The following is a 10,977-nucleotide window of genomic DNA, read 5'->3' as shown; positions in this document are numbered from 1 at the left end:
CTAACACGTACGAAACGCCAAGAGTACTTGCAACCTTTTTGACGAAACTGAACTGTAGAATTTTTTCCTCTCTATAAACTATATATCTTTTGGTTTTCTTTTTGCAGTTCTTAAGGGGGGATTCTACCTGAAATTAGCTCAAAATATTGTTTTTTTGTTTTCTTCAGAAATGCGAGGTTCAACTATTCGACTTTACACTGACGATCGTTTTTACCGAAAAATTTTAAAATATAAATGAGAAATTATGTTAGAAAAGAAGAGGTATCTAAATAGAAATCTCGTTTCCATGGCAACCAAAACAGCATTTTTTGTTTCTTACTTGTTTACCAGCCTGTTTGGAGCTCAAAATATGTCAAACAAGCCCGAAACGCCCCTTAGAATCCTTGTGCTATCTTACATGAAGGGGAAAATAAGAAATTGAAAGAGTAACACTGGAGACGAGTGAGAGATTTTTGTGTGAAAGTTGTCACAGTGTATTGCGAAATATTGAACTCCTTTTGTCTCTTTTGTGCTGGAATGACTGGAAAGAAGAAAAGAACCGTTTACAGGAAAACTAGGAAAAGAAAGGGGCATGGAGGAGATCGTAAAAAAGCGCAATTACTGAAGAAAAGCGGTTGCAACAGGAAGAGTGAACCAAACGAACCGACCCCAGGAACTTCGCACGATCAGTCTGATCTGTCAGATTTTGGCGAAGAAAGCGATCAGCTTCCTAGTTCTTCAAGGAAGAAGATGAGATTCCAGAGCTCAGAAGATGAGTCTTCTTCAAGTTCTGATGAAAACAAAAAAGTTTTCGAGGTAGCTGAGGTAGAAAAAGGATACAGGCTCGTTGATCTAAAGAGCTTCTCTTCTGTGCTCTCAACTTTACACAAATGCGAAGAAGGTGAGAAAAATATCACACATCATAAATATGCTTTTCAGCCCCTTGAACCTAAAGAAAAACGATAGTTAGAATTATTTGCAGAAAAGGAGTTTTATTATTGTTTAATCATTTTTTCTGATCTTTCTTCACTGCAACACTTGTACACATTTATGGAGGTGTGAACTAATGCTCCAACATTGTGGTTCTGTTTGGTTCAGTAACTATAGCTAATAGCATCCTTTTCCGTCATGTTTTTAATATAGGAGACCTTACTATTGAAGAAAATACCGCTAGCCGTTATGGACTGATGTCAGATCTCTCCATTCACTGCAATTCTTGTGATGAAAGTACTCCTTGGCAGACATCACCCAACCTTGCCAAGAAAGGCAAATCATTTGATGTCAACCGGAGAGCTGTCTACCACTCAATAGAAACTGGAAGTGGCTACGACGGACTCTCTTCTTTCTGTGCGATAATGAACATGCCTTGTTTGTCAAGAGCTGCTTACTACAAGCAAGTTGATGTAATTTTGGAAGCACTGGAAAGTGAAGCAAAAGAAGAACTAAAAGGTGCAGGCCAAAGGCTCCGAAAGCTAATCATGGAGGAAAATGGCATCTCAGACAGCACCACAATAATTGATGCTGCTGTTAGCTTTGATGGCACTTGGGCCAAAAGAGGTTTCACATCACTAACAGGTGTTGTTTTCGTCATCTCAATTGACACAGGAGAAGTTTTAGACTATCACGTGATGTCTAAATCTTGCCGTAAGTGCTCCCTAAAGAACTCACAATGTGAAGGGAATGTGGAAGAGTTTGAAGAATGGAGGAGGGAGCATGTTGCATCTGGAGATTGTGACATCAACTTCGAAGGAAGTTCACCTGCTATGGAAGCAGAAGGAGCTTCTGTTCTTTGGAATAGATCCATCGAACTTCATAACATGAGGTACAAATGGATGGTGTCAGACGGGGACAGTAAGGCCTTTAACACTGTTCAACATGCCTATGATGACTGTGAAGTTATTAAACTGGATTGTGTAGGCCATGTGCAGAAAAGGATGGGCAAACATTTAATGAATTTGAAGGCATGCAGTAAGGGTAAACTTGCTGATGGAAAACCTATAGGAGGGCGTGGCCGGCTTACAGAAGGAAAGATCAAGCAGCTTCAAAGGTACTATGGCCTAGCAATCCGGCAAAACACCTTGACCAAGGCAAATCCCTCTGAACGGGAGGTTGACATTGCAGTTTATGCTATGAAAAAAAATATTATTGCCATTCTCCATCACTGTGTAAATTCAACTGACAATGCTAAACAACACCGCTTCTGTCCACCAGGTGATTCATCATGGTGCAAATGGCAACAGGACCAGGCAACAGGAACCAGTACCTACAAAGGAGATGACTGTTTGCCCGAAGTCTTCGTGGAGACTCTAAAACCCACATTTGTGTCATTAAGTGACAGTAAACTTTTAGAAAGATGTGTACGAGGAAAAACCCAGAACCCAAATGAAAGCATCAACGCAATGGTTTGGGTCCGGTGTCCCAAACATAAACACCATGGAGTGAAAGTTGTCCGGTGTGCTGCTGCGTCTGCAGTCTGCCACTTCCACAGAGGTGCAGAAAGCAGAGAAAGATTGATGGAAAGGCTTTCAATTCCTGGAGGTGCATTTACTGAGGATGCATTTCGACTAAGAGATAATTCAAGGCTTCGGAAAGCTGATAAGCAGGCAACGGCCAAGGAGAAGAAGCGCCGGCAGGGATTGCAGCTTATCCGTACTCAAAGAGAAGCGGCTCTTCGTGAAAAAGAAGATGTTTCATATGAAGCTGGGGCATTCTAACTCTTGCTCTTGCCTATCCTAATTATATTTGAACTTATGGCTACTCATTGACTTCATAATTTGAATACAGGAGGTGTTTAATTTTAAAATCTTGTAACTTTAGGCCTTTTTTTCTCAAAACGTATTTTTTAATACTTGAGAAAAGATTACTCAAGAAGTATGAGAGCTATGGACCTGAAATTTTTAGGGATTGCTGATCTAATTGAGTTATTTGGGATGAGTGAAGGAAAATGCCATAGAGGTCTTTCTAAAGAAATGATTAAACAAATAGTGATCATGTGTTAGATGTGTAACTTGACACCAGTGCTGTGATGTCAAATTTAAAAAATTCTTGAAATCCTTCACTCATCCCAACAAGTATTCAATATTCTTTAGAATAACAGCAAAATATTGGTATTTCATTGAAACAGTTTCTAACAATCTTTACTCAAGTACATATAGGTGAGACACTACAAGTTGTTAATTGAAATGACCGGTGTCAGGTTACATTTGCTGCAGGTGTGACATAACACCTTTTTTTGAAAAATATAGTTCATAAGCTTTCCAGTGATATATAGTTTTAGATAGTTGTGACCAAAACTTAAATTCCTACAATTATTTGAAAAAATGCACTTTTTTTAGGTAGAATCCCCCCTTAATTTCATTAAAAATGCAACATCTACGGATTCTCGTACCTATCGCATTGGGTGTATGTTTAGGTAAGAATATCTGGCTTTTTTGATCCCTCCTTCTTATATTCGATCTCCTACAGCGGTTTATGATTTTAAGTTTAGAGAATGACCATTAACATAATCTGTTTTTCTTTTTCAGACGTGGCATCTGTAACAGCAGGTTCGTTAATTGTTTTATTTTATAATCTAGTTACCGATGAATAAGGTACAGTACTAATATTAATCTAAATTGGGAAAATATGGGAAAAAACGCACGGCTCACTCGACTTTGTTAGTTTGAGGGTCGCTAAAGGTGCGCTTGCGATAATCTTAAGAAAATAGAATAGTCCCTATTGATGATATGGGGACTACTACGCTTTTTGATGAATTCTCGTAAAAACTGACCAAAACTATAGTAATTAGAGCGGCCAATCAGAAGAAAGGAATATACCTTTAAGACACAATAAGAGCACAAAATTCACCAACTGAATTGCCTGAAGCGCGGGAAAACGTGAGCGACCAAGACGTAATTGGTTTCAGTTTTACATCTGATTGGTTGAGAGAGTGGTGCGGTTTTGTGGGAGGATTGTATGGGCGAGGTAAAGCAAAAACAAAGCAATCCCGGACTGTTTTCTCTAAGAACTGTGATATGATTATGGGCATCCTAAAGTCAAACAGCCTAAGCGGTGCAAAATTGCTAATCCCAAGCCTTAAAAGCCTCAATATTTACTCACTAATGAGTTTAAACACTGATTTCTATTCTTAAAATTAGATAACCAGTGCCACCAACAGAATATGGATGTAGCGATTTTTGGTGACATATCAAAGAGTATGAGGAAGCAACAACGAAAAAAGCTGGTGAACTTTATTGAAGAGTTACTTGACTCAACTCTCGTTTCTGCTGATGGAAATCATGTTGCTCTTAGCACGTTTGCAAAAACTGCTGATATTCAGAACAAGCTTAACAATAAAGAATACTACGATGCAGGCAAATTGAGGAAGGCTGTAAAAGAAATCTTCATAGTTAGGCCAAAGAAATTTGGAACTCGCACAGATCTTGCTTTGGACCTGGCTGCCAGAGAAGTGTTTACAGCAGCCGGAGGGGACAGACCCAAAGCCAAGAACGTCTTAATTATCGTAACTGATGGAAAACCTCATATCCCAAAGAGAGACAGGAAAACGTTCATTCCTTTTGAAACATCAACGAAAGCGCTGGAGGTTAGTAATGAGATTTTATAACGGAAAGCAAATACCAATTTGTAGATGACATGACTTTTTCACTAAAGTTAATCATGCAAATTCCGCGACTTTATTATTCTTGGTCAAACGAGGTCCTGAAGTTAGTTAGCCTTCTAGTACATTTAGTAGAGAGGTGAAGAATTAATTTTTTTAAAAAATTTTTTTAAGGTTATCTTGCACTCATTTTCACGATCAGACCTTAAGTAACGTACATATCAAACTAACTAACTGCCCAACTAACTCTGAGGTTGTCTGTTTTGTATTAGGCTAAAGATGTTTTCGTTGTCGTTGTTGGGGTTGGCAAAAATGTGGCAAAGCAAGAGAAGAAAATGGCAGAGATTGCTGATGAAAAAGGCAGAGTTCTTTTGTTCCCGAGCTATAAAAAAATAAAGGAAAATTTAGACGAAGTGTTATAAGTTTACTGTGGTAAGCTCAACTTTTAACATATTACAGTTAAGCTGAAAATAAGAGAGCATAACAAATACATACGGTAGCATTGGAAAGGACCTATGGCTTTATAAACATCGGTCGATTTCAATAGGTTCCAATTAAAAAATCCAGGTCTTTACAAATTCCTTTTTTTTAGGCTGCAACGATTATTTCGTAATCCTTGTATAACACCGTAGTTTATATGATAAAAATGATTTTGTTGACTTTGATTCTAAAACCAATTTACTGATTTCATGGTTACAACAAGTTGTGCAGACGAGTGAACATTTTTTCGTTTTGGTGGTTTAGCAATTGACGGCAAGTACACCGAATGGAAGGAGTCTGAGTGCAGTGCGACATGTGGAGGAGGAGTAATAACTAAAACAAGAACTTGTACCAATCCTGCTCCACAACACGGTGGAAAGGACTGCAGTGAACTGGGACCAGCTGAAATGACACTTTCATGCAACGAAGAATCATGCGGTGAGCACAAACAATCAATTTTCAACCACATTCTTAAGCCCTTGAGAAGGCGAATAAAAGTGCTGAAATAAGATTTGCTGCCCTGGTTCTAGGCAATGCTTGGTAACTGAAAATTCCTTTTCAAAACTTTTAAGGAGTCTTTTTTCACGATTTAGCAATTGATGGCAACTACATTGAGTGGTTGTCGATTATTTCATAATTTGCATAACTTGTGGACTTGTAAGCTCTTAATTAAGGGAAAAAAGACCTTTTTTTCTGTAACAGCAAGAAAAAGCTTTCCCATAATATACGATAAGATTATTTTTGCTGTAATTGATTCTAAAACCAAGTTCATAGCAGGTTGTGCATAAGGGTGAAAAGTATTTTTTTTTTATGGTTTAGCAATTGCTGGCAAATACACCGAATGGCAGGAGTCAGAATGCACTGAAACATGCGGAGGAGGAGTAAAAACATTTACAAGAACCTGTACCAATCCTCCGCCGTCTTATGGTGGAAAGGACTGCAGTGAACTGGGACCTTCTGAGAAAACAGAATCATGCAACACACAGGAGTGCCGTATGAGTATTTGTAAGAGCAACTGTCGGAGAAATTGTCTGTACGTTTACTTTTCTTTTAATTTAGTATCACCGAGTGTTGTGCTAATCCTGGCTGTAATCCACTCTATAGCGATCTTTAACCACTTTTTATGTTGCTTTAGATAGATTTCATGACTTATTTCTTAATTAGGGAATTAAATAATTTTTTTTTTGTGATTGCATCCATTACACTTATCTTATCTTATGCTCGTGATCTCAAACGTGTACCGATATCACTCAGGCAAAACGTTCAAGAGAGAAGTGTGCGCCTGAAATCAGTTAAATCTATCCAAAGTTCTAAAATGTTTGCATAGAATTTTAGCACTGTGGCATTGTGAGGATAACTAAAAGCAACCTCACCTTGAAAATATTGTCCTCAAATGTGCTTAAAACTTGAATACGGGCGCTGTCATCTTCAATCTCGCCCTGCAAAGTGGCCACTTTCCTGTTACGTATTTATAAGAAACGAAAATATTCATAGAACTTCCAAGACTTAATTCTTCGATGATATTGAGAGTTAAAGCTTTTTTCGATTTTCCTTTTTCCGAACGACAGTTAAAAGAAAAGCGCGCGAACAGCGAGATTCCGATCCCAAGTCACGTGATTTAATGAAAGGAAGGTACAAATCGCGTGCAAAATTCTATTTTTAACAGGAGCTCGGAGTACAAAAGATTTCCCCCTCCCTCCTCTCTCTCTCCGATCCCATAGCAATCCGATAAAAATTGATTATGAGCTACTCAAAAGGGATTCTTGAAGTAAGAAAAGATTTCATGGTTCTGCAGCGTAATTTTATTTTGGAAGTAGGTTTACCAAGCAAGGTTACAAGTCTTTCAGACGCAATGATTGCAATCTACTATTTTTGTAACATCATGCGCTTTTTAAATTTCCCATCTTGAAAATTATTTTTTTAATTTTCTATGGTTTAGCAATTGATGGAAAATACACCGAATGGAAGGAGTCAGAGTGCAGTGCCACATGTGGAGGAGGAGTAAGAACTAAAACAAGAACTTGTACCAATCCTGCTCCACAACACGGTGGAAAGGACTGCAGTGAACTGGGACCAGCTGAAATGACACTTTCATGTAACGAACAACCTTGCAGTAAGTATTTGCAGTATGAAGTTATTTAGATGTTTTGCAGCGTTAGTTGTCATCAGTACTCCATTTTGTTGTGAACCTGAAGCAGTTAGTACTCTGAAGAAAATGATAAAACAAAGTGGGATACAGACCGCGTTCCATAATCATTTTCACAGGTGGATCGCGGGACTGACGATCAGCACAAAATATGCGGTTGTAACTTTCAAATTGAATGCTCGTTGCACCAGGCATGCAAGTCCTAAATCTTGTCGCTTCTACCCTGAAAACTTCAAAGCTCATTCATAAAACATAACATTCATGCTTTAGGGAATCCTGTGAAAATTTAGTGCAATTGGAGCCGTGAAATTAACTGCTCAGTAATCTAGTTCCTTATCGCATTATTTCGAATATTTTTTGGTTGTCTTTCATCACTATAGAAACCATAGCCCATTATTCTTAGTTATTCAGGAAGCATTGAATGAACCACGTTGTCCATTTCTTTCGAAATATGATGGGATGTTTGTCCGAGAGTAAATTCTTTAATATTGGTTATTTGCAAGAGGCTCAACTCGGAATTACAAAGGGACACTGTGGAGGTTTGGAACCGATAGCCTTAAGATCTCAATTTAGCGAGCTAAACTCTCTGATCAAACGAATCCCTCATCACCTCTCACCTTTAGTCAAACTTCAATGAGTGATAATATTTAGTTACGATAGAGAAGTAACATAGAAATATTGGGAAAGATCACCTGATAAACATGTCAGTTCAATAAAGAAACAAAAATATATCGACATCAAATAATAGGGAAATATCATTGTCTGTACTTTATAAGACTAGAAATAATGACTTGTAACAATGTTTTGATGTTGTTTCATGACTCAAATATCACTTCTGGCACTATTTTACATCTTTCTTCAAGTTATTTCCCTTTTTCATCTCCACAGCTCCTCCGTGCACAGCTGGACTTGACGTTGCAATCGTTCTCGACAAATCCCAGAGTGTTAAATTAGGTAATCTGGAAAAGGTTATCACTTTCTTGGGTAAACTGGTTGGAAACTTCGACCCTGCTCCTGACGCAGATCACTTATTACCTTTAACAAAAATGCACAACTGTCTTTCAAACTTGGCGACTCACAATATCACGATAAATATGTCTTACTAAAAAAAATAGCCGAAGAACCAGTGGTATCAGTATCAAATACAGTATACAGTATACAGTATCAAACTCGCACTGATATGGCTCTCCTTATGGCGAGGGACGAGATGTTTACTGAGGCAGGAGGAGACAGACCAGACAAACCAAATGTCATGATTGTACTCACAGATGGAAAGCCAACTAATCCAGACGAAGACTTTGACTTAAAGGCATTTTCTAAAGAAATATCGAAAGATTTCAGGGGGAGTATAAAATAGTTATGTCGAAGCTTGATTGATGAGAACATAGGGGTAAGACAAATAAAAATGTGAACCTAATGAGTGGAATTTTTCAATTCTTTTGAACTGAAAGCTAGAACATTGACTTCAAAGCATTTTCTGAAGAAATAAATAAAAATTTCAAGGTGGGTGTGAAGTAGTTAAAAAAAAGTTTGATCAATGACAGCTGATGTTTCAACGAGTCATTCCACTGAGAACTAGAGCCCTAGTTGGGTCTCTTGTGTTGTGTTCGTTGTCATTTGTTGAGATGAATTAGCATTGCATCCTGCTCACCTTATGATGCAGAATAAGTTCTAGCAGTAATGGACCCTTAAAACTAACTTAATCCTTCTCCAATCAAAAGTGACTCATGTGTCAGAGATTCTCTTCTTACAGGAAAAGAAAGTCAACATTGTAGCAGTGGGTATCGAACCAGGAGTGGAAGAAGCCACTTTGCACGATATCGCTGGCGCAGGTCCTGTGGTTCAGGTGGAGGCGTTCGATAAGCTTGATGAGATGATGAAAACAATCAAGGGATCGGCTTGTTCGGGTAAGTTATAATTGCAAAAACCTCAGTCGCTCTTACTTTTGAATCCACCTGGCCTTCTCAGAGAGAAAAATGGATCCCGTTTAAGTACTTTATGGTTATATTTACCATCATTACTGTTAGTATTACTGCTATCAAAATTATTGTTGTTACTTTTGTTTTTATCATTAAAACTCTGGTTGTTAGCCTTTATAAGCTCTAATCTACTTACATTGGTGTTTACGGAAAAAATTTTCTCACATACGAGCGTCACAAAAAAACAACAATTCGTGTCATTTTCGAGGATAAAGGGGCTGGTTTTTCAAGTTCTATATACTTTTAGCAATGTAGTTTGTAGGCAGGGTTGTAGGACTTTAATGCAGTGTTTTTTAAAATTAAAAAAAATCAATATTTATAATTATTGTCATACAGTGATGCTTACGGAGAAACTTTTCTCGTATGCGAGTGTCACAAAATTAAGCTTTTGTGTTCATTTTGCAGAATAAAGGGGCTGGTTTTTCAAGACATGCCGTATCTTTGGATCAAAACAAATGGGGTAGACTATGAATGTAGCAGCAACAATTTACGGAATTATTGTGTTGGCATACCATACTGAAAATAAACTATCTTAAAGGGGGAACCTCTGTCTTTGCCCATTTCTTAAAGAAAGCCCCTGGTGGAGAGAAATCGTCCTTTCATCATCCAAACTGATTTGTAGAAATAAAAATTTTTCGGCATAAATGGAGATGAAGTATTTTGTGTGGAAAAAAAATTGAAACAGATATCAGTTATTTTAAATGTGGACTTTTTGAGCGTCGCCATGTTGAATCTCCTAACTCTCCAAGGTACGTTACTACAATCTCCGTATTATCCCCTGTGGACCACTGTGGACAAAATGCCATTGTTTAATGATAATAGCGGCAACCGAATGACGTCATTTAATCCAAAATGGCGCCTGCTGAGAAAGTCAGACATCGATATTGCTTTTATTTGTTTCCAGTTTCAAATATTTGGTTCCTGGATCCCATGTTTACGCCAAAATCATTGAAATGACATTTCCATCTATTTAATACTAACTTATTCTACCAGTAGAGGTTTCCTTTTTGATCCTGTCTCTTACAATTTAAACTCAATGCTTCATCTTCTTGCCCACCTGCTCATCCGCGCCCGCGCGCGTTATAAGGAATTCTTCTTGAGCTTGCAAACTGCACTGCACAAGTAGCCTAACCTTCATAGCTTTTCATCCGCTCTTATCGGTCGTTAGGCGTTTACTAGTTGGTAATGGACGCTCGATTATGAGGTCACAAACAAATTTTCTCCGCTTTATGGATTTCTACTAGAAATTTTCTTAGTAATAGTGCTAAGTAAAGTCTGTAAACTATTAAGATATTCACGATTCTAAATTAAATTTCATTTTGGATTTTGCGACAAAAATAATCACCGTTCATGAAAACAATCCATGATGATACCGTTTAAAATTAATAAGTTTAATCTAACCCTATTTTAATGCTAAAAAATCCAAAATCTCATTGACCTGAAGCTGGTTTGGAAAAACCTCAATGTCTTTTTCCTGCTACCATTATTCTAAATATTTAAAACCAGTGACAATAACAAATCTCTTATTCCAAATTTCATTTATTTTTAGCATCTTTATTTATCTTTATTTCATCTTTCTAGCATTTTAAACATTTTAAGTATCAAAGCAAAGCATTTCCAAAAGCAAGCTTTTATTAACCTGAAATCTGAGAAGAATAATTTCTACACTAGTAATCTGACACATTGTAGGCAAACCCTATAACTGATTAACCTTATCTGATGAGAGAATGAAAGGCTACGAACGAAATAAGTTAGCACAATTCAATTTTGTCTTCTAGCATTCTGTGATCTTTTTC

The 10,977-nt window shown here is 37.5% G+C and overlaps 2 protein-coding genes and 1 pseudogene across 3 annotated transcripts; all 3 read left to right on the top strand.

Annotated features, from left to right (window-relative positions):
* Positions 1–379: 379 nt before the first annotated feature.
* LOC149037564 (uncharacterized) lies at positions 380–3,243 on the top strand. The gene is made up of 2 exons (XM_089187766.1): positions 380–880; positions 1,123–3,243. The coding sequence occupies exons 1-2, from the start codon at positions 517–519 to the stop codon at positions 2,691–2,693; spliced, it is 1,935 nt and encodes a 644-aa protein (XP_089043892.1). The 5' UTR covers positions 380–516; the 3' UTR covers positions 2,694–3,243.
* A 99-nt stretch (positions 3,244–3,342) lies between these two features.
* On the top strand, positions 3,343–7,198 carry LOC113680095 (uncharacterized; annotated as a pseudogene). Its single transcript, XR_016180762.1, has 7 exons — positions 3,343–3,391; positions 3,504–3,524; positions 4,116–4,561; positions 4,849–5,008; positions 5,321–5,494; positions 5,876–6,085; positions 6,996–7,198. The product of XR_016180762.1 is annotated as an uncharacterized LOC113680095 (transcript).
* A 455-nt stretch (positions 7,199–7,653) lies between these two features.
* LOC149037563 (matrilin-1-like) lies at positions 7,654–9,591 on the top strand. Its single transcript, XM_089186350.1, has 5 exons — positions 7,654–7,741; positions 8,091–8,258; positions 8,318–8,548; positions 8,924–9,109; positions 9,587–9,591. The coding sequence occupies exons 1-5, from the start codon at positions 7,654–7,656 to the stop codon at positions 9,589–9,591; spliced, it is 678 nt and encodes a 225-aa protein (XP_089042476.1).
* The last annotated feature ends 1,386 nt before the right edge of the window (positions 9,592–10,977 follow it).

This window comes from Pocillopora damicornis, chromosome 11 (assembly GCF_964200805.1).
Source record: "Pocillopora damicornis chromosome 11, jaPocDami1.2, whole genome shotgun sequence".
NCBI lineage: Eukaryota > Metazoa > Cnidaria > Anthozoa > Scleractinia > Pocilloporidae > Pocillopora > Pocillopora damicornis.
The sequence above is the reverse complement of the archived record's forward strand: the minus strand, read 5'-3'. Positions and strand labels throughout refer to the sequence as shown.